This window comes from Manis javanica, chromosome 17 (assembly GCF_040802235.1).
Source record: "Manis javanica isolate MJ-LG chromosome 17, MJ_LKY, whole genome shotgun sequence".
Taxonomy (NCBI): domain Eukaryota; kingdom Metazoa; phylum Chordata; class Mammalia; order Pholidota; family Manidae; genus Manis; species Manis javanica.
The window spans coordinates 7,216,053-7,239,684 of record NC_133172.1 but is presented as its reverse complement, the minus strand read 5'-3'; the positions used below and the strand labels follow the sequence as shown (position 1 = coordinate 7,239,684).

At 47.7% G+C, this 23,632-nt stretch overlaps 1 protein-coding gene across 2 annotated transcripts; it reads left to right on the top strand.

The window, feature by feature from the left end:
* Window positions 1-3,874: 3,874 nt before the first annotated feature.
* FUT2 (fucosyltransferase 2 (H blood group)) lies at window positions 3,875-14,722 on the top strand. 2 transcript variants are annotated; one of them, XR_005057931.2, is made up of 3 exons: window positions 3,875-5,998; window positions 11,072-12,582; window positions 14,314-14,722. XR_005057931.2 is itself a non-coding variant. In XM_017653895.3 (2 exons), the coding sequence occupies exon 2, from the start codon at window positions 11,074-11,076 to the stop codon at window positions 12,088-12,090; it is 1,017 nt and encodes a 338-aa protein (XP_017509384.3). In that variant the 5' UTR covers window positions 3,875-5,998; window positions 11,072-11,073; the 3' UTR covers window positions 12,091-14,722. The 2 variants fall into 2 exon arrangements, 1 of the variants encoding a protein (XP_017509384.3); XM_017653895.3 differs by having other exon boundaries at window positions 11,072-14,722.
* The last annotated feature ends 8,910 nt before the right edge of the window (window positions 14,723-23,632 follow it).

Sequence of the window (23,632 nt, the reverse complement as noted above, 5' to 3'; positions counted from 1 at the left end):
CCCTGCAGCCACAGGGGGCATGCCCTCCACATTCCCACATGCAGCCCTGGGCCCCTATAACCCTGTGGTTAATGATGAAAACATGTCCTCTACTCAGACACTTATAACACGTTTTTCAACTACGTACGTTTCTGGCAAAATGTGCTAAGGTCATGGAGATGCAGGACAATTCTTCATTTGGTAACTTCTGGCATCCCAGACCCTGATCATGAAATGAGGTGGTAAGTAGTGTGTATACATATGTGCACCCCCAACATGAAACACATGCCATAATACACACGCAGAGGCTGGTGGGCAGTGACTAGCTTCACCCACATTTCATGGACATTATCCCAGAATGTGGAGCTCTGAAACTCTCTTCATTAATTAATTAATTCATTCATTCATTCAACTAATAGTTGTAGAGCACCTGCTGTGTGTCAGGCAGTGTTGTGGTCAGTGGGGGACCGGACAGCAAAACAGACATGCCTCCTGCTCTCAGGGGACTGTCACCTTAGTGTCTGAGCTAACTAATGCTGTGTCACAAGCCACCCCAAATCATAAAGGCTTCACCTGCAGAACTCAGTATTTCTCACCATTATTCGGATGGACTGGGTGGTTCTTCTCTGAGTGTGGTGTCATCTGAGGCCCCCCCCTCGAAGCTGCCTTCAGTGGGGAGCTTGGTCGGGACACGGGGGCACCCTCCATGCGGCTTCTCTCCCACAGGATAGGCTGGACTTCCTCCCAGCACGTTGGCTGGATTCCGAGAGGGCTTAAGGAAATGTGGAAAGTGTTTGTGCAGGCCCTTGCTCATTATCTGCACCCACTGCGGAGGGGTACGGCAGGGTCACTGTCCCTGCTTGCTAGTAACTGCCCGACCCCTGGTGCCTCTCCCACAGGGCCTCCCTGCTTATTCACAACAACTCCTGAAGCATGAGTTAAGCTATTTCACAGGCTAGGGAAGCTTGGTGTCTTGCCCAGCATCCCTCAGGGCACATGTGGCACAGTCAGGATTTGAACCTGGGCCCGTGACTCCCCAAGTGTCCCTGTTGTGCACTGCCACCGCCTGCGTGCAGCTAGTATCCTGCAGATGATGGTCGGTGTCAGGTTTGTTGAGTAGGGGTTGGATGGCCCTGGAAGGAGGGCATGGAGCCAGGAAGCAGTTAAGAGCAAGGGCCTCCAGGCAGGACGTACTGGATTTGAATCGTAACCCTGCCCACTCAGCTGTGACCTCCCTCCCTGGGAAGAGCAGGACTTCTCTGCCTCACCTTCTTCCTCTGTAGGCACAGGGGCTCTCCGTGTCGGCACTGAGCACCCCATGTATTTAATCAACACACACATTTGAGCATTTTCTCTCAACAGAAATGATTCTGCATGCTAAAGAAGCAGTGAGCATTGCTTTATTTTTTAAGTATTTAAATTGAAGTATAGTTGCTAGACAAAAGAGTGTTGTTTTGAAAAATACAGTTGTAACCATGCCCATGGCAGCATTATTCACAATAGCCAAAAGATGGATGAAAACAATGCAAGTGTCAATCAGTGGCTGAATGGGTAAGCGAAATGGCATATACATGCAATGCATATTAACCAGCCTTAAAAAGGAAGGAAATTCTGACACAGTCACCATGTAGTTGCACCTGGACGACATGCTAAGTAAAATAAGCCAGTTACAAAAAGACACCTACTGTATGACTCCCCTCATATGAGGTACTTGGAGTTGTCAAAATCATAGAGACAAGAAGTGAAATGGTGCTGGCCAGGGGCTCAAGTGAGGGGAGAATGGGAAGCTGTTTAATGGGTACAAGGATTTAATTTCTCGAGATGTAAGAGTCCTGGAGATTCATTGCACAGCAATGTGAATGTATTTAACATCATGGAACTGGAGACTTACAAATGATTAAGATGGCAAATTTTATGTGATGTGTATTTACCATAATTTTAGAAAAAAACAGACTTTGGGTTTAGAGTTCAAATCCCAGCTCTGCTGCTTATAAACTGTGTGCCTTTGGGCAAGTGACTGTCCCTCTCTGGGCCTTATTCAATGATCATCGCAGAGTGGGGAGGGTTAAGAGCATGATGGCTGCTGATGGTCAGGAGGAAATAATGTTGGTTGGGTTCTTGCCCTCAAGGGACCTACAGCCATTGTAGGTATTATTATCATCATTATTGTTTATTGTCACTGGAGGCTTAGTATAAGCAGAAAGCTGTGAGGGGGATGCACTAGGAACAGAGAATAATGGGGGTTCTTTAGGAATCCAGATTACGTCTGACCTCCAGGTTGCAAAGGAGCCACCCAAGGGGAGCACAGGGGTTTGGGAGCAAGTGACTTGGATTAAAACCTGCCTCTACATCACCTTCTCTTGACAGTGGGCCTTATCCTGGGCCTCCTCAGCCTTGGGTGTGAAGAGAGTAAAACAGAAATCACAGCAAGACAGATTGCAGGGCTTGGGGTGGTGTGGGAGGAACTTTCGAGGCTCCAAGGAGGGGCCAGGCGGGGCAGGGGAGGTTTTGAGGGCTGGTGATCTCTCCTGGGGCGACGGGAGCCATGGAGGGGGGGCCGCAGGGAAGGAGGATCAGCTCAGACCTGGGCACACACACACACAGCACAGGCTGATAGGGCGATACTTGATTTGCTGTTTGAGAGGTTACCAGATAATAAAGTGGCTTTCAGGATATTCACCATCACTTCTATCAAATTCCACAACATATCCATTCCCTCAGGGAGCAACCGCGTACCCCTGGGCAGTCACTCCCTATTCCCATCTCCCCCTGCCCCTGCCAACCACCCATCTGCTTTCTCTCTAGATTTGCTTCTTCTGGACATTTCATAGAAATAATTAGACAATACACAGCCTTTGTGCCTGGCTTCTTTCCCGGCCCCTCTATGTGATAGCATGTATCAATACATCATTCCTTTTCATGGCTGGATATCAAATAGACTTCAGCAAAACTATGAGTGACAGTATTAATGGCACTGTTTATTTAACAAATACTGACCAAGTACTACAGGAGCTCCCTGAAGTCAGATTCTTTTTTTTTTTTTTTTTTTTTGAGAGGGCATCTCTCATATTTATTGATCAAATGGTTGTTAACAACAATAAAATTCAGTATAGGGGGGTCAACGCTCAATGTACAATCATTAATCCATCTCAAGCCTAATTCTCGTCAGTCTCCAATCTTCTGAAGCATAACGAACAAGTTCTTACATGGTGAACGAATTCTTACATAGTGAATAAATTCTTACATGGTGAACAGTACAAGGGCAGTCATCACAGAAACTTTCGGTTTTGATCACGCATTATGAACTATAAACAATCAGGTCAAATATGAATATTCGTTTGATTTTTGTACTTGATCTATATGTTGATCCCCCATTTCTCCTACTATTATTATTATTTTTATTTTTAATAAAATGCTGAAGTGGTAGGTAGATGCAAGATAAAGGTAGAAAACATAGTTTAGTGCTGTAAGAAGGCAAATGTAGATGATCAGATGATCAGGTGTGTGCTTATGGACTAAGTATTAATCCAGGCTAGACAAGGGCATCAAGACATCCACGGATGCAGAAGATTTCTCTCAAAGCAGGGGGGGTGAGGTTCTGAGCCTCACCTCTGTTGATCCCCAAATTCTCACCTGATGGCCCCCCTGCGACTGTGCCTGTCTTAGGTTGTTCCTCCCTTGAGGAATCTTACTCGTCTCTGGCTAACCAGTCATCTTCCGGGGCCATACAGGGAAATGTAAAGTTGGTAAGTGAGAGAGAAGCCATATTGTTTGCAAAGGTTAGCTTTTTACTTCTTTGCAGATTTATGCCCTGTGGCTTCTATGCCCAGCACTTGTCTCAAGGTATCTTTACCACCTGGAGGAATTATGATGCTCGGTAAATTCGATATGAGGCACGAATTCTATTTAAGGGTTGTAATTAGGAAGGAAGAAGAAAAGCTATAGATGTAGCATACGAAGGAAACTTGGGAGGATTGATTATTTCTTTGACATATCTTCTTGTATAGTACCTTAAGTATGTATAGGTTTTAAACTACTAACTAATTTGCACACATATATTAACATAATAGGAATACGGTGACATAAACAAAGCAAATCTATAATTACCATCCAAGTCAGATTCTTTTATACCTGTCCCCAGATGGTATCCAGAACATAGGAAGTGTTTCATTAAATATTTACTGGGCAGATTGAGCAGAAAGACCCTCTCATGGAAGGTATAGGCTGGGGACAAGTGAAAAGAGACAGTGACAGAGACACACCCCTCCCACCCCCCATTGCTGTGCTTGACCTAAGCCTCTCCCCAGGGGCCAGGAGGGGACACCTGCTGACCTCCAACCGGATCCCAGGCTGTGTCGGGTGGGAGTCAGCACAGACTTCCCTCCCGAGAGCGGGCGGTTACATCTCCAGGAATGTTGTAGCTGTTGTTAAGCACAGCCATTAGCTAGAATTAGATTATATCACTTATAACTGAATATGTTATATCAAAAACAAAGAGAAGGAAGCTTGGAAATTCATCATGCCCTAGTCAGGTTACTACATTTTACTATATAACCACATCCTGCTGTGCAGCTCTTTCCAACTCTGTGTTCAACGACTTCCTCGTGTTGGTCACCGGGGTCAGAGTATTTACACCATGGATTTGGCAAATGATACCAACCAGGGGTTTTTTGCTCCAGAGAGCTGGCTGTTAGGCGTTCACCAGCAAGAAGGGCGAGAGCAGAAGGGTTCGGGCTACTGTCCCTGGGCCTTTGGGAAGCTTGCCGGATGTGTGTGGGTTGTCACAATGGGTGTCTAATGTTGTCACAGATCAGTGACTGAAGGCTGGGCTGCTAACAGTTACAGAGTAAAGAATCGTCCTACATCCCCAAGACCTGTCAGCATCCTGAAGGGCAAACAGGTGAAAAATCCATGTCTACCTCTGCCCCCAGAATCTGCTTTGTGTGGTCTCCAGGCTCCACCTGCCCCTTTCTTCCAGGTCACTAAATCCCTGGGGACCCAGGTCGTTGTCCCATAGACTGTCCCACACTCTGGACTCGGCTGGTCTTCCTGACAGTGTCTATTCTCTGGCAACCTTATCCTCCTGTTTTCTGAAAACTGCTGATGACAGTGAAAGGATTCGTCAGATTCGGATTCTCTTTTTTGGGGGAGCATTTGTAGACAGTGCAGTAAACCTCCTGTAGCCTCAGTCAGGGGCCCAGAGGAACTGCTTGTCCCTCTTTCAGTGTTAGGATTGTTGGAGGCGCTGGGGGTCCCCACCTCATCCCTCCCCAGTAAACTTCCTGCTCAATCTTGCACCCGATTTTGGAAGCCATAGATAGGCATTGTCTGGACTTCTAATGTATCCTTAGGGAATGCAAAACGGTCATTTCCTAAAAATCTTTTTTGAGAGAAGGCAAGCTGAGAAGAGTTGCTATTTGCCAGGTATTTTCCAAGATTCTGGCCTGTGTGGTTTCAAATTCCAGCTTCTACAACTTTCCAACTGTGTCATCTGGTCCAAGTCACTTCACGTCTCCGGGCCTTCGGCTTATTCACTGTCAACTTCACAGAACTGTCACGAAGGTGGAATGAGATTTGTAGACTAGGTCAGTGCTCACAGTTGTTTGCCAAAATCTAGAATTAGGGCCCTGAGAGGGCACAGTCAGGAAGAACATGGCCCAGCTGGACTGTCCCCTCCTCCAGGCTGCCTTCCCTGGTCTATTCTCAGCTAGTTTATGTGAAGGAGGGAGGGGCTCCGGGCTCACCTGGTTCCTGCAGCTGGGACACCCCGCCTTCCACTGGCGGTGGGAGGCCGAGTAGATCCTGGGCGGGGCTTTCCTGCCTCTAGTGCAGGAAAGTTCAGAGGTTTCTGAAGGTGAGGAGTCCACCCCAGAGGGAGGGAGCACACTGACCGGCCACCGGTACAGGAAAATACAGAGGTTTCTGAGTGTGAAGAATCAACCCCGAGGGACAGAGCCCACTGAGCTGCACCCCGGGGTATCTTGTTCGCTCCCTGATTCAAGCCTGCAGCCAGATCCAGGTGAGAGATGATGAGGGGGGTGCTCCCCAACCCTGCGAGTACACACCACACACACACACTACACACCACACACACACACACACACACACACACCACAGCTGGTGAGGAGAGCTGCTGGTTTGGAGGCTGGCAGGGAGCTCAGATGGGCAGGGGCAGAGCGGGTGGGTGCCTGGCCTGCCGGGAGTGGGCTCTCTGCCACGGGAGGCCTCGAGGTGGGGGTGCATCCTGAGGGGATTAGGGCCAAGATGTGGATGGTTGAGTCTCCACTGGCTGAATCCTTGGGTTCCAAAGCATTCCCACCGCGCAGCTTCCTTGCAGATTCAGACTTTTGCCCCCACCCCCCTCATCACCACCATGTTCCCTTCCCCCAACCCAGGCCACCAGCCTCCTGTGTCCCTCACGTGCCAGTTTCCCAGAGCAAACCCAAGAATGTCAGTGCCCTCCCAAAGGCCAGGGCAGGGCTGGGAGCGATCGAATTAGTTTCCTGTTCCCTTCTTGGGGCTGCTCCCCCACCTCTGGGACAGAGGGATGGGGGATCCTCACCCCAGGTCCACCAGTGCCCCAGCTTGATCCATCACTCCCAGTCCCAACCTGAATCACCCCTTCTGTTCTAGGCCCGGGAATGGGAGCCCCACATTTTTGTATCAGGCTGTTCCCTCAAAGTGGTGATTACACTGCAAACATCACTGGCTGAGGAGGGGATTGGGTATGTGGGGAGAGAACCAGCAGCTCGGGGCCACTGACCTGGGGGTGCTTCCTGGGGCACAGAGGCTGGAGAAGGGTTGGGGAGGCCCGGGAGCTGAGGAAACAAGACCTTAAATCCCAGGGCGTGACAGGACTGGGCTTGGGGACTGGAGGAGAGAGTCCGTCCTTGGGGACAAAGCGCAGGGCAGGGGTGGAGAGCCTGGGCTGTGTGCCGAGGAGGGGCAGGGCCAGCTCTGGGTGCGGGGACAGACATGGGGGAGTGAGGAGGCCAGGGCCAGGCTCAGAGGAGGCAGAGAGCAGGGGATGGGACAGCGAGAGGGTCAAAGAAAGCCTTGGCAGCTGCTGGTGGCCCCACATTCCTGAGGGACCTGGAAGCTGTTTCTCCTCCTTGGAAGCTGGGGCTCCTTTCTGTTCTGGGATCCTACTGGGGGCCCCCCCGACGGCCCCCGGGGACTGGAGGGAGGAAGGGGCTGGGACCCTTCCTCTTACCCTCCCTAAGCGGAGGCCTGAAGAGCCTGGTGCCGCTGCAGAGCCTGAGACCGTGGAGATGGGTGGACTTCCTGCCCTCCGTGGACTAGGGGAGAGGCAGCCTCCTCCCAGTTACCGGAGCAGCCCGGCCCTGGAGCCCCACGCCCTGTGCGCAGCTCCGGGGTCAGCCCTGCCCCCGCGAGCCTCCTGTCCCCGACCAGCCTCTGCACCTGTTTCCTCTGCCATAAAACAGGAGGGCGAGTTTATCCCCACCTGCAGGCTATCGTTAAAACTCAGTAAGAGAATGCCCTTGGAGGGGGCACTGATGCGGCCCTTTGTTCAAGCCTGACGTGCACGTGAGCTTGGGGTGTTATGGGCTCTGAATAATAGGACCATCACAGGCTACCCAGGGCTCCTCACTGACGCTGGGCGCACAGAGACTTGAAGGGAGGTGTTGTTTTAATCGCCAGTTTTTGGATGTCAGCGCCCCTTTGGTCAAGGTCACACAGCTAAAGGGCCTTGTGACCACACCCCACAGAACTTCAGACATACATCTTTCCAAACCCCACAGCGCAGCCCCTCTCCCAGAGGCTGGGCTTCGCCCTGTTAGGCTCTCTGCACCTCCCACTCCTCTCCCTGCAGCCGCCCTCCGCCAAGGTCAGAGGGTCAAGGGCAGGGGGTCAAGGTCTGGAGGCATTTCCCACACCAGACCCCTCAGCAGCCGCCCATCCCCCATGGAGAGAGGGGACAGCCAAGAAGGCCCAGAGACACTGTTCTAGAACATTCTGCTTTTCTTTTTACCCAAACAAAACTAGCCTTATTGTCTGTCTGCTATAAACAAATTTATAGGAAACATTCAAAGGCACCTGCTGCCAGCCCAGAGATGAAGAGGTTTGATTATGAAGATCTACTCTTACAATACTCATTTTTTTCACCTACCACATGCTGGGAAATGGAAACCAAAAAAAAAAAAAAAAAATGCAGGGACCTGGGAAAAAAGAAATGGAGCCAGACAGGGACTTGACGGGGGTGGAGACCTGAATTCCTTCTGTATATATTTCCTGAGCACCTACTGTGTGCTGAGCTCCATTTCTGAGAGCTGCTGGGGATGCACAGCCAACGAGACGAACACCGTCACCTCCTTCGAGGAGCAGCGCCGTGTGTGAGGAAGGGACTGAGACCGAGAGATTCAGAAAGGCGCCGGCTGGGAGAGGGCACCGGGACCGAGCGGGGCGCAGCCAAGGCAGGCCATCCTGCCCGCTGCCTTATTTCTCCCTCCCTCTGTCTCTCCTACTGCCTTTCTCTTCCTGTCTCTGTCTGTCTCTTTCTCTGTATCTCTCTCCTGCCTCCACCTTTCTCTCTGTCTCTCTTTATCATCTTTCTCTCTTCCTGCTCTCTCTGTCTCTGTCTCTGTCTCTGTGTCTCTCTGTCTCTCTCTCTCTCGCTCTCTCTTGTTCTGGCTCCGCCCAGCTTTTTCTCCATTTATTTCTGTGTCTCTATTTTCCCTCTTTGTCTCTCTCTCCCTCCCTTCCTTCCCTCCGTCCTTCTGTCTTCCCCCAAGCATTTCATTTAGCCCCGAGTGTCCCCGGTCCTGTGGTCAGCACACCTGGAGGTGGACAGAGGAGCGAACTCTACTCCACCCCTTTCAAGTGCTCACAATCTAGCCGGAGAAAGGAAGAGAGAGCCACCCCGGAGATGTGACAAGGAGGCGGGAGGCCACCTGACAGGGAGTGCCCCCTCTTCACACCCTGGGGGCCGCCTCCTCCTCTGCCCCTCCTGCTCCCTCATTCCGAGAGAGCTGCTGTCCACCTGTGGCGTCTGTGCGGCGTCTGTGCGGCGTCTTGAGGAATCCTGTGGGGATCTCTGGCAGGAATGAAAGTGCAGTGCGAGGGAACAGGAACCAGGAAGCATCAGGGCACAGTCACACCGACTATCACTCTATTCCCAGGGCTGAATTCACCCTGCTCGGGGAGTTCTCCAGTTCATCTTCGATATGGCTTAGCTCGGCCATGCCGTCCGGGCCCTAAAAAGGGCCCTTTTGCCGACATGCCCACAATCAACTGCCCATCCTCTCGGCGCTTCTCATTTCACATTCCCAAGGGAGAGAATCTGCTCAGTACAGATTATTCTCTTGAGCCAGCATCCATCCCCAGACATCACGGACCGGCCAAAGGAGAGGCCGTCCTTGGTCCAAGGTCATATGACACACTGGGATGTATTTTAGCTTCTTATAAAGACAGCAGTCCTATCAGATTGGAGTCCACCTTAGGAAGACTGCATTTTCACTTGTCAACTCTTTAAAGACCCTATCTCCAAATAAGGTGAGATTCTGAGATACTAGAGGTTAGAATTTTAATATGCCTTTTTTGGAGGGGGACACAATTCAACCCACGACAGGCTGTAACAAGGTCTGTAGGTTGGTCAGGCAAAAACGTACCCCCTTAGTACAGTCCACCCCTTGGCCGCTCAGCAAACATACTCTTGATCTCATATTTCTAAAAAAATCATCCATCAGCCACGGCAGGGAGAGTCACAGACACTTCCACCTGCCACTCCACTCCACCGCCAGCTCCATCCACTGTACTTGTGTCTCATGATATGGGGCTACCCTGGGACTTCTTGGCCAGTAACTGAAGTTCTTTCAATGTCTCTGCTTCTGGTCTGTCTGCTTCAGCCCTCACCTGACGTGCCCCAGACACTCTGACTCCTTCTCTCTCTTTCAACATCACCTGCCATGCTGTCATAGCACATTTCCCCAGTTCCCGGCACAAAGCTCCTAGAGTTCTCATCATTTCCTTAAGTGACTGGGTGTCCTTTGCTCTGATGAGGCACCTCTTGACAGGCCTCTCTATAGCTTCAGAATGGGAGCTGGTCACCAGGAAGATCAAGCCTGGCTTAGAGATTGGCACTTATAGCCCCACCAGCCAACCTCTGGGGAAGGGAGAGGGACTGGAGATGAACTGGAAATCGAGCTGACCACCAGTAGCCAGTGATTCAACCACTCATGCCTACAGAAGGAAACCTCCATAAAAACCTCAAGCAATGGAGCTCAGAGGGCCTCTGAGTTGGAAAAAAACATCAGCGAGCTAGGAGGGTGGCCCTCCCCAACTCCACAAGGACAGAAGTCCTGGTGCTCAGGATCCTTCTGCACCTTGCCCTGTGGACCTCCTCCTCTTTCTCCTTCATTTGTCTCCTTTATAATAAACTGGTTAATGTCAAGAAAGTACCTTCCTGAGTTCTGTGAGCCATTCTAGCAAAATTACCAAACCTGAGGAGGGGGCCATGGGAACCCCTGATTTATAGCTGGTCAGCCAAAAGTATGAACGGCCTGGGACTTGTGACTGGTGTTTGTGGGGCAGTGCTGTGGAGCTGATAACTTGTGGTTAGATAACTCCCAGGAAGATAGTGTCCAATGGAATTGAATCATTGGACACCCAGTTTGCTGTCAGGAGGTAAAAAAACCCTCTCATCTGCCAACTTCTTTCTGAGCCTTTTAGTAAAAATACTCGAGAGAGAATGAGCCAATTCATCTTTAAGAGGCAGTCTACACTTGTCATAGGACATCGCCAATGAATGGCGAAGCCAGCACGCAGCCAGGTGTGTCTGTCTCAATTGCAGTCGGCTGTGGCCAAGAGGGTAGGCAAGTCAGGTGAGTTCCTGATGGTCGGGGCAATTTCCCTTCAAACGGGATATAGATAGGCAGGGCCTCTCTAAATAGCAGAGCCCTACCTGCATACACTCCCCTGACTGTTCACACACATTTCCCTGCACATGCAAAGGGAACCCACACGCACATCCACCCGTGCAGCGTCTGCACACACAGCTGCACGGCTCGGTCCACGCCTCTCCCCAGGCCCGCGCGCCCAGAGCTAACGTCCCCTGCTCTCGCTCCCCCGACAGCCATGCTGACCACTCAGGTGACCCTCTTCTTCCCTCTGGCTCACTTCATCCTCTTTGTCTTCACGGCTTCCACCATATTCCACCTCCACCGGCGCCTAGCGAGGATTCAGCTCACATGGGAGTCAGAGACACCGGCGCCCACAGAGAAGCCTGTGAGCCACCAGCCAGGAGGCATGTGGACCATCAATGCGATAGGCCGCCTGGGCAACCAGATGGGCGAGTACGCCACGCTGTATGCCCTGGCCAAGGCCAACGGGCGGCCGGCCTTCATCCCGCCTGAGATGCACAACACACTCGCCCCCATCTTCAAAATCACCCTGCCCGTCCTGCACGGCACCACAGCCAGCAGAATCCGGTGGCGGAACTACCACCTGAACGACTGGATGGAGGAGCAGTACCGCCACATCCCGGGGGAGTATGTGCGCCTCACCGGCTACCCCTGCTCCTGGACCTTCTACCACCACCTCCGAGACGAGATCCTCCAGGAGTTCACTCTGCACAACCATGTGCGGGAAGAGGCCCAGAACTTTCTGCGGGGTCTGCAGGTGAATGGGAACCGGCCGGGCACCTTCGTGGGCGTCCACGTGCGCCGGGGGGACTACGTTCATGTCATGCCTAACGTGTGGAAGGGCGTGGTGGCTGACCGGCGGTACCTCGAGCAGGCCCTGGACTGGTTTCGCACTCGCTACACCTCCCCCGTCTTCGTGGTCTCTAGCAACGGCATGGCCTGGTGTCGGGAGAATATCAATGCCTCCCAAGGGGATGTGGTGTTCGCTGGTAATGGCGTTGAGAGCTCGCCTGCCAAGGACTTTGCGCTGCTCTCGCAGTGTAACCACACCATCATGACCATTGGGACGTTCGGGATCTGGGCTGCCTACCTTGCAGGTGGAGAGACCATCTACCTGGCCAATTACACCCTCCCAGACTCTCCCTTCCTCAGAGTCTTTAAGCCAGAGGCGGCCTTCCTGCCGGAGTGGATTGGGATCGCCGCAGACCTGTCTCCACTCCTCAAGCATTGACCTTAGCCTTAGCCTGCCCTTGGCACCCTCTCTCCTTTTCTGGCACCCCCATGGCATGAGCAGCACATGGTTACATGTACCAGGACCCTTACCTCTCGCTTGAGAATGCTTCAGGCTGCAGACAACAGAAGTCCCAACTAACTTGTTTACACAACACATTCGTGTGTCTTGCACAAGACCTGTTGTGGCCCATCTCCAGAGTTTCTTAATTCAGCAGCTCACAACATCATCCATGACCACAGTTCCCTCCATCCTGTTGAGTTGCCATCGTCTCCTCTTAGACTGGCTCCCTCGTGGTCCCAGGAGGGCCGTCACATACCCGGGAGTCACATGCAGACAGCCTCTTCCCGAGGCAGCAAAAAAGAGGTTCATTCTTATCCTAGGTTCCTTTGGAAGAATGAAGAAAACATTTCAAAGCCAACCGGTAACTGTGCCCCATATGTCATGGACCAGGAGGGTGCCACATGCCCACGTGACCCATTATAAGGCAAGGTGAATGAGACCAGGGTTTGCTTAGCCTGAGACCAGTACATCTTTGCCCCCTACAGTTGGGGAGCAGATCAGCCTTCTCTGAAGGACACGGTGGCCCGCAGAAAGAAAATCACGGTGTTCTTGCCAAAGAGGAGGGGAAGAACTGTAGACTTCACAACAAGGAAGTCCTGAATTGTTACGTAGGTTGTTCACTGCACAAAGGCACCTGGCCAAAGAGGCAGCTGGGGCTTAATCTATTTAAGCTCACGGTCTACGCTCCAAGCCATGTGTATTTGGGACTGGGTCCACTCAGAGGACTCACTTTCGTCCAGTTAGTCTGCCTAGAAGGGGGACCTTTTTTCCAGTTTTCACAAACGTGCCATGTTGGCTAGTAGCTGTTGTGCATGCAAGACCGTGTGCCCCATCCTGGCAACCCTGGCATCTTAGGGCCTAGGAGGAGGGTTATTGTTGACAACTCAGAAACCAGCATGCTCAGTGAACTTGAGGAAAGTCCATTCATTTTTCAGTCATTGTTTGTAGCAGTGAACCTAACAGAATCCTTGCTCTCAAAGACTGCCTTAACAAAACACAGTGGTTTAAAACAACAGCCATTTATTACTCCCCACAATTCTGTGGGTCAGCTGGGTGGTTGTCTGCTCTGTGAACTGTTGTCTAGGTCTCTCTTGCAGCTCCGTTTGATGGAGCTCAGATGGCGCATCTCTGTCTCCTCCATGTGGCCTGTCTCGTAGGATAGCCTGGACTTCCTCACAGCTTGGCATTACACTCGTTTGGGGGAACAATCTTGGAGCCTCGGGTCCCCGTCATCCCATAAGAAGTCCAGTTATCTGAGGCCACCAGTCTGTGAGAAAGCCCAGCCCCATGGAGAGGCCATATACAGGTGCTCTGATTAACAGAGTTTTGCGTCAAGCATCCACCATGGGCCAATTACCTGAGGCCATGGGGCAGGGTCACCTAAGAGAAACACAGCTTCCATGTTTGTATGGGAGTTGGTTCCAGCAGAAAGAAAGAATATAAAGATTGGGAAGATGCTCCAAAAATGGGTCCACAGGGAAAAAAGAGTTGCCATTCGCAGTTCAAGGACTGAAGCTAGTCACGTGGTCACACCCAGTTTCAAAGAGGGCAGCCCCTCCACATGCCCCAGAACATGTGTGCGCAGCTCTGACGACCACCTCACGCCTCCCTGCAGGCCTCCGCATTCTCTCTGGGTGGTTCCTTTGGGGCCCCTTTCCTTAGGTGTGGTGCCCCTGGGAATGTGACGCCCAAGTAATTACTAGGCTAATAGCCTCTGTCTCAGTAATTTCATTAAGGACTCCCCTTTCAAATTCCCTGCCTTATTTTGCACAGTTGGAATGGATGGGTGGCAGTGGCTAGACTAGGTTTTACTATTTTGAAAGGAAATAAATAAATCCTACATTAATTTGTTTATTAATTTAGCCCTCTCTCTGTTTCTAATGTACATTTTTAAACGTACCTTATGGGCACATTTTATATTGCTTCTGAATTGAAACAACATCGGTTTCCAAAGATGGCCCTGATTCCTCCCCTTGATTTCACCCCCACCCGATCTCCCCCTGCCCGTCCCCAGCTCAGTAACTGGCATGATCCACTGACTTTAACCAAAACGTCGAACTTGCCCTTGATTGCTTGTTTCACATTCCACCCACCAGCAGGTTCTGTCAGCTTTCCCTTCAAAATGTACCCTGAGCCTGACTTTTCCCTCTTCTGCCACAGCCATTCCATCCGGAAACCCACCATCTCCGCCTGGACTCCTGCAAAAGTCTCTTCAAAAGCAAACTGAATATTTTCTGTTAAAAGAGAGTGTCTCAAACCTCCGTGTGCACATCACCCAGTTCAACAGTTTCAACGTTTCCTCCTTCTTTCTCCATGGAGGCCCCTCATCTTTCCCCTCTGGCATCAAATTTTTTCATGCATGAATTCTTTATCTTAACGGACTAGGAGTCTGTAAAAATATAACCACATAACTAAATAAGACAGTTTTATAATCATACCCTCTAATGGAAGTGTATGTTAAAGCTTTTCTGATCGTCTTTAAAATGCCTTATTGCTATGTTCGTTTGAGCCAAGATCCAAATAAACTCTACCCATGGCATTTGGTTGACAAGTGCCTTTTAATCTATAACAGTCCCTCTCCTTTTCTTTTCCTTTTAAAAATGCCATTAATTTGTTGGTGAAACCAAGCCATTCATCGTGGAGAAGTTCCCCCATTTTCAGTTCAGCTGGTTGAGTCCTTTTAGTGTCCTTCAGTATGTCCCTGTGTCCCCCGTATTTCCTGTGAACTGGCGTCAGCACTGAGAAGTGTGTGTGAGAGAGAGACGGAGGGAGATTCGGTATCACAAAGAAAGCTGTACTGTAAAAAATGTATTGAAAATATGCCTTGGAGGACAAATGTGACTGACTTACACCACCAGTAAGCAATGATGGTGGGCCAGTGAGGGAACGGCGGAGCACCCCCCTCCAGATCCTGTCCCCAGAGCCATAGGGAGCCGTCTATAATTCTTGTGGGAAGAGGGGAATTGCTCCCCGCTGACGTCAGCCAAGGGGAGCCAAAGGCTTTGCTGAAATGCAGGTTTGCTCTTTTTTTTTTTTTAGAGGGCATCTCTCATATTTATTGATCAAATGGTTGTTAACAACAATAAAATTCAGTATAGGGGGGATCAATGCTCAATGTACAATCATTAATCCACCCAAGCCTAGTTCTCGTCAGTCTTCAATCTTCTGAAGCATAACGAACAAGTTCTTACATGGTGAACGAATTCTTACATAGTGAATAAATTCTTACATGGTGAACAGTACAAGGGCATTCATCACAGAAACTTCCGGTTTTGATCACGCATTATGAACTATAAACAATCAGGTCAAATATGAATATTCGTTTGATTTTTGTACTTGATTTATATGTTGATCCCACATTTCTCCCTTTATTATTATTATTATTTTTATTTTTAATAAAATGCTGAAGTGGTACGTAGATGCAAGATAAAGGTAGAAAACATGGTTTAGTGCTGTAAGAGGGCAAATGTAGATGATCAGATGATCAGGTGTGTGCCTGTGGACTAAGTATTAATCCAGGCTAGACAAGGGCAGCAAGACATCCATGGATGCAGAAGATTTCTCTCAAAGCAGGGGGGGTGAGGTTCTGAGCCTCACCTCTGTTGATCCCCAAATTCTCACCTGATGGCCCCCCTGCGACTGTGCCTGTCTTAGGTTGTTCCTCCCTTGAGGAATCTTACCCGTCTCTGGCTAACCAGTCATCTTCTGGGGCCATACAGGGAAATGTAAAGTTGGTAAGTGAGAGAGAAGCCATATTGTTTGAAAAGGTTAGCTTTTTACTTCTTTGCAGATTTATGCCCTGTGGCTTCTATGCCCAGCACTTGTCTCGAGGTATCTTTACCACCTGGAGGAATTATGATGCTCGGTAAATTCGATATGAGGCACGAATTCTATTTAAGGGTTGTAATTAGGAAGGAAGAAAAAAAGCTATAGATGTAGCATATGGAAGGAAACATGGGAGGATTGATTATTTCGTTGACATATCTTCTTGTAGAGTACCTTAAGTATGTATAGGTTTTAAACTACTAACTAATTTGCACACACATATTAACATAATAGGAATACGGTGACATAAACAAAGCAAATCTATAATTACCATCCATCTCCAGTGAAGCCAAGAAAACCATTTAGGCACCCTAGGCATTTGTGAAAATTTGTCTATGATATGATGGATATCGTCCAACTGTACTTGAACAGTCTGAGAGAAATCAGACAAATTAAAGCAGCCCATTTCTGGGATCTGTTCACATTCCATATGTTCTTTTAACCATAGATAGTCTATAGTCCTGAGATTTTGGAGTGCTACAACTTGCACCCCTCCCAACTCCTGGTTGAGTTCCAACAGTACAGATCCGGTCAAATTCGTTGTCTCACTGTATGCACATGCCAGCCTAGACATCTCCCTCCTCATTCTTACGGCAAGTCCAGGAGACGGTGGGCTGGATGCAGCCCCAACCGCAGCATCGTCCGGATCCCTGTGGAGGCTTTTTGATGATCATCCCCTGGCACAAGTCCTCCAGAGAGTGCTGATGCCGGAAGCTCCTCCTCATATCGTATCTTAGTTCATTTTCTGGGTATCCAAGCTAGGCCTTGATCTTCTGCATAGAAACAAACAGACCCTTTGCCCACACTTTGACATGCCCTCTATACCACTGTGCAGAACTCATTGGAGGTCAGCACACAGTAACTGCTTTTTTTTTTTATTATTAAGAGAAAGGAATATTATCAGAAAAGAGTACCTCCATAGCTGATCATCTGACTCCCTTTAAGTGATCAACATTAAGGATATTTAAAGCACGCGTTGATCTTTGATTTACCAATAGTTTTATCCTATCAAGGAGTAATCCCCCTTTTCTTTCTTTCTTTCTTTTTTTTTTAATTTTTAATCTACACTTACATGAAGAATACTATGTTTACTATGCTCTCCCCTATATCAGGTCCCCCCTAACAACCACATTACGGTTACTGTCCATCAGCTTAGCAAAATGTTGTAGAATCCCTACTTGTCCTCTCTGTGTTGTGCAGCCCACCCTCCCCTTTCTCCCTCCCCCCCATGCATGCTAATCTTAATACCCCCCTTCTTCTCCCCCCCCTTATCCCTCCCTGCCCACCCATCCTCCCCAGTTGCTTTCCCTTTGGTAGCTGTTAGTCCATTTTGGGGTTCTGTAATTCCACTGCTGTTTTGTTCCTTCAGTTTTTCCTTTGTTCCTATACTCCTCAGATGAGTGAAAACATTTGGTATTTCTCTTTCTCCGCTTGGTTTATTTCACTGAGCATAATACTCTCCAGCTCCATCCATGTTGCTGCAAATGGTTGGATTTTTCCACTTCTTATGGCTGAGTAGTATTCCATTGTGTATATGTACCACATCTTCTTTATCCATTCATCTACCGATGGACATTTAGGTTGCTTCCAATTCTTGGCTATTGTAAATAGTGCTGCGATAAACATAGGGGTGCATCTGTCTTTCTCAAACTTGATTGCTGCGTTCTTAGGGTAAATTCCTAGGAGTGGAATTCCTGGGTCAAATGGTAGGCCTGTTTTGAGCATTTTGAGGAACCTCCATACTGCTTTCCACAATGGTTGAACTAATTTACATTCCCACCAGCAGTGTAGGAGGGTTCCCCTTTCTCCACAGCCTCGCCAACATTTGTTGTTGTTTGTCTTTTGGATGGCAGCCATCCTTACTGGTGTGAGGTGATACCTCATTGTGGTTTTAATTTGCATTTCTCTGATAATTAGCGATGTGGAGCATCTTTTCATGTGTCTGTGGCCATCTGTATTTCTTTTTTAGAGAACTGTCTGTTCAGTTCCTCTGCCCATTTTTTAATTGGGTTATTTGTTTTTTGTTTGTTGAGGCGTGTGAGCTCTTTATATATTCTGGACGTCAAGCCTTTATCGGATCTGTCATTTTCAAATATATTCTCGCATACTGTAGGGTTCCTTTTTGTTCTATTGATGGTGTCTTTCGCTGTACAGAAGCTTTTCAGCTTAATGTAGTCCCACTTGCTCATTTTTGCTGTTGTTTTCCTTGCCCGGGGAGATATGTTCAAGAAGAGGTCACTCATGTTTATGTCTAAGAGGTTTTTGCCTATGTTTTTTCCAAGAGTTTAATGGTTTCATGACTTACATTTAGGTCTTTGATCCATTTTGAGTTTACCTTTGTATATGGGGTGAGACAATGGTCCAGTTTCATTCTCCTACATGTAGCTGTCCAGTTTTGCCAGCACCATCTGTTGAAGAGACTGTCATTTTGCCATTGTATGTCCATGGCTCCTTTATCAAATATTAATTGACCATATATGTTTGGGTTAATTTCTGGAGTCTCTAATCTGTTCCACTGGTCTGTGGCTCTGTTCTTGTGCCAGTACCAAATTGTCTTGATTACTATGGCTTTGTAGTAGAGCTTGAAGTTGGGGAGTGAGATCCCCCCTACTTTATTCTTCTTTTTCAGGATTGCTTTGGCTATTCGGGGTCTTTGGTGTTTCCATATGAATTTTTGAATTATTTGTTCCAATTCATTGAAGAATGTTGCTGGTAATTTGAGAGGGGTTGCATCAAATCTGTATATTGCTTTGGGCAGGATGGCCATTTTAACCGATATTAATTCTTCCTAGCCATGAGCATGGGATGAGTTTCCATTTATTAGTGTCCCCTTTAATTTCTCTTAAGAGTGACTTGTAGTTTTCAGAGTATAAGTCTTTCACTTCTTTGGTTAGGTTTATTCCTAGGTATTTTATTCTTTTTGATGCAATGGTGAATGGAATTGTTTTCCTGATTTCTCTTTCTATTGATTCATTGTTAGTGTATAGGAAAGCTACAGATTTCTGTGTGTTAATTTTGTATCCTGCAACTTTGCTGTATTCCGATATCAGTTCTAGTAGTTTTGGAGTGGAGTCTTTAGGGTTTTTTTATGTACAGTATCATATCATCTGCAAATAGTGACAGTTTAACTTCCTCTTTACCAATCTGGATTCCTTGTATTTCTTTGTTTTGTCTGATTGCCGTGGCTAGGACCTCCAGTACTATGTTAAATAACAGTGGGGAGAGTGGGCATCCCTGTCTGGTTCCCGATCTCAGAGGAAATGCTTTCAGCTTCTCGCTGTTCAGTATAATGCTGGCTGTGGGTTTATCATATATGGCCTTTATTATGTTGAGGTACTTGCCCTCTATTCCCATTTTGCTGAGAGTTTTTATCATGAATGGGTGTTGAATTTTGTCAAATGCTTTTTCAGCATCTATGGAGATGATCATGTGGTTTTTGTCTTTCTTTTTGTTGATGTGGTGGATGATGTTGACGGATTTTCGAATGTTGTACCATCCTTGCATCCCTGGGATGAACCCCACTTGGTCATGGTGTATGATCCTTTTGATATACTGTTGAATTGTTTGCTAATATTTTATTGAGTATTTTTGCATCTACATTCATCAGGGATATTGGTCTGTAATTTTCTTTTTTGGTGGGGTCTTTGCCTGGTTTTGGTATTAGGGTGATGTTGGCTTCATAGAATGAGTTTGGGAGTATTCCCTCTTCTTCTATTTTTTGGAACACTTTAAGGAGAATGGGTGTTATGTCTTCTCTGTGTGTCTGATAAAATTCCGAGGTAAATCCGTCTGGCCCCGGGGTTTTGTTCTTGGGTAGTTTTTTGATTACCGTTTCAATTTCTTTGCTCATAATTGGTTTGTTTAACTTTTGTATTTCTTCCTTGGTCAGTCTTGGGAGGTTGTATTTTTCTAGGAAGTTGTCCATTTCTTCTAGGTTTTCCAGCTTGTTGGCATATAGGTTTTCATAGTAGTCTTTAATAATTCTTTGTATTTCTGTGGAGTCTGTCGTGATTTTTCCATTCTCATTTCTGATTATGTTGATTTGTGTTGATTCTCTTTTTCTCTTAATAAGTTGGGCTAGAGGCTTATCTATTTTGTTTATTTTCTCGAAGAACCAGCTCTTGGTTTCGATGATTTTTGCTATTGTTTTATTCTTCTCAATTTTGTTTATTTCTTCTCTTTCTTCTCTGATCTTTATTATGTCCCTCCTTCTGCTAACTTTAGGCCTCATTTGTTCTTCTTTTTCCAGTTTTGGTAATTGTGATGTTAGACTATTCATTTGGGATTGTTCTTCCTTCTTCAAGTGTGCCTGGATTGCTATATACTTTCCTCTTAAGACTGCTTTCGCTGCGTCCCACAGAAGTTGGGGCTTAGTGTTGTTGTTGTCATTTGTTTCTATATATTCCTTGATCTCTATTTTGATTTGTTCATTGATCCATTGATTATTTAGTAGCATGTTGTTAAGCCTCCATGTGTTTGTGAGCCTTTTGTTTTTCTTTGTAGAATTTATTTCTACTTTTATACCTTTGTGGTCTGAAAAATTGGTTGGTAGAATTTCAATATTTTGGAGTTTACTGAGGCTCTTTTTGTGAGCTAGTATGTGGTGTATTCTGGAGAATGTTCCATGTGCAATTGAGAAGAATGTATATCCTGTTGCTTTTGGATGTAGAGTTCTATAGATGTCTGTTAGGTCCATCTCTTCTAGTGTGTTGTTCAGTGCCTGTGTGTCCTTACTTATTTTCTGCCTGGTGGATCTATCCTCTGGGGTGAGTGGTGTGTTGAAGTCTCCTAAAATGAATGCATTGCAGTCTATTTCCCTCTTTAGTTCTGTTAGTATTTGCTTCACATATGCTGGTGCTCCTGTATTGGGTGCATATATATTTAGAATGGTTATGTCCTCTTGTTGGACTGAGCCCTTTATCATTATGTAGTATCCTTCTTTATCTCTTGTTACTTTCTTTGTTTTGAAGTCTATTTTGTCTGATATTAGTACTGCAACCCCTGCTTTCTTCTCACTGTTGTTTGCCTGAAATATGTTTTTCTATCCCTTGACTTTTGGTCTATGCTTATCTTTGGGTTTAAGGTGAGTTTCTTGTAAGCAGCATATAGATGGGTCTTGCTTTTTTATCCATTCTATTACTCTGTGTCTTTTGATTGGTGCATTAAGTCCATTTACATTTAGGGTGACTATTGAGAGATATGTACTTATTGCCATTGCAGGCTTTAGATTCGTGGTTACCAAAGGTTCAAGGTTAGCTTCTTTAGTATCTTACTGCCTAACTTAGCTCGCTTATTGAGCTGTTATATACACTGTCTGGAGATTCTTTTCTTCTGTCCCTTCTTATTCCTCCTCCTCCATTCTTCATATGTTGTGTGTTTTGTTCTGTGCTCTTTTTAGGGGTGCTCCCATCTAGAGCAGTCCCTGTAGGATGCTCTGTAGAGGTGGTTTGTGGGAAGCAAATTCCCTCAGCTTTTGCTTGTCTGAGAATTGTTTAATCCCGCCATCATATTTAAATGATAGTCGTGCTGGATACAGTGTCCTTGGTTCAAGGCCCTTCTGTTTCATTGCATTAAGTATATCATGCCATTCTCTTCTGGCCTGTAGGGTTTCTGTCAAGAAGTCTGATGTTAGCCTGATGGGTTTTCCTTTATAGGTGACCTTTTTCTCTCTAGCTGCCTTTAAAACTCTTTCCTTGTCCTTGATCCTTGCCATTTTAATTACTGTGTGTCTTGGTGTTGTCCTCCTTGGATCCTGTCTGTTGGGGGGTTCTGTGTAATTCCATGGTCTGTTCGATTATTTCCTCCCCCAGTTTGGGGAAGTTTTCAGCAATTATTTCTTCAAAGAGACTTTCTATCCCTTTTCCTCTTTCTTCTTCTTCTGGTATCCCTATAATACAAATATTATTCCTTTTGGCTTGGTCACATAGTTCTCTTAGTGTTGTTTCATTCCTGGAGATCCTTTTATCTCTCTCTATGTCAGCTTCTATATGTTCCTGCTCTCTGGCTTCTATTCCTTCAATGGCCTCTTGCATCTTATCCATTCTGCTTATAAATCCTTCCAGGGATTGTTTCACTTCTGTGATCTCCTTCCTGACATCTGTGATCTCCCTCCGGACTTCATCCCACTGCTCTTGCATTTTTCTCTGCATCTCATCCCATTGCTCTTGCATTTTTCTCTGCATCTCTGTCAGCACGTTCATGATTTTTATTTTGAATTCTTTTTCAGGACTGGTTAGGTCTGTCTCCTTCTCAGGTGTTGTCTCTGTGATCTTTGTCTGCCTGTAGTTTTGCCTTTTCATGGTGATAGAGATAGTTTGCAGAGCTGGTACAAGTGACCACTGGAGGAGCTTTACTTCTTGTTGGTTTGTGGCCTTCCTCACCTGGGAGAATAGCGACCTCTAGTGGCTTGTGCTGGGCAGCTGTGTGCAGACAGGGCTTCTGCTTCCTGCCCAGTTGCTATGGGGTTTATCTCCGCTGTAGCTGTGGGCTTGGCCTGGCTGGGGCTGCTTCTCCAAAATGGTGGAGCCCCATTGGAGGGGGAGCGGCCGGGAGGCTATTTATCTCCGTAAGGGGCCTCTGTGCTCCCTGCTGCCCAGGGGGTTAGAGTGCCCAGAGATCCCCAGATTCCCTGCCTCTGGTCTAAGTGACCTGTCCTGCCCCTTTAAGACTTCCAGAAAGCACTCTCCAAACCAAAACAACAACAGCAACAATGAGAGAGGGAACAGAAAAAAAAAAAAAAAAAAAGGAAAAAATACGCTTTTTTTTTTGTCCTCAGGCGCCGGTCCCAGGCACCCGCTCACTGGTCCTGCTGCCCTGCCTCCGTAGCACCAGGGTCCCTGTCCCTTCAAGGCTTCCAAAAAGCACCCACCCACCGGTCCCGCAGGGAAAAACACGTGATATTCTTTGTCCTTAGGTGCCGGTCCCAGGCACCCGCTCACCAGTCCCGCCGCCCTGCCTCCCTAGCACCGGGGTCCCTGTCCCTTTAAGGCTTCCAAAAATCACTCGCCAAAAAGAGAAAAAAAAGGGGGAAAAACGCGCGATTTCCTCCGTCCTCAAGTGCCGGTCTCAGGCACCCGCCCACTGGTTCCACAGGGAAAAACGCGGGATATTCTTTGTCCTCAGGCACCGGTCCCAGGCACCCGCTCACCAGTCCCGCCGCCCTGCCTCCCTAGCACTGGGGTCCCTGTCCCTTTAAGGCTTCCAAAAAGCACTCGCCAAAAGGAGAAAAAAAAAAAAAAAAGGGGAAAAACGCGTGATTTCCTCCATCCTCAGGCGCCGGTCTCAGGTACCCGCCCACCGGTCCCACAGGGAAAAACGCGGGATATTCTTTGTCCTCAGGCGCCGGTCCCAGGCACCCGCTCACCGGTCCCACCGCCCTGCCTCCCTAGCACCGGGGTCCCTGTCCCTTCAAGGCTTCCAAAAAGCACTCACCAAAAAAAAAAAAAAAACTGCTCCAGTTTCTTTCCACCCGTTCTTGCAGGTGTGGATGTGGTCTGGATGTTGTCCTGTGTCCTGTGGTCTCTATTTTAGGAAGATTTTTCTTTGTTATATTTTCATAGCTCTATGTGTTTTTGGGAGGAGATTTCCACTGCTCTACTCACGCCGCCATCCTGGCTCCGCCCCCAGGTTTGCTCTTTTATATCATTTGACCTCA

Coding starts and splice junctions, on each gene's coding strand:
- FUT2 (XM_017653895.3), top strand. CDS start 11,074: ATGCTGACCACTCAGGTGACCCTCTTCTTCCCTCTGGCTCACTTCATC.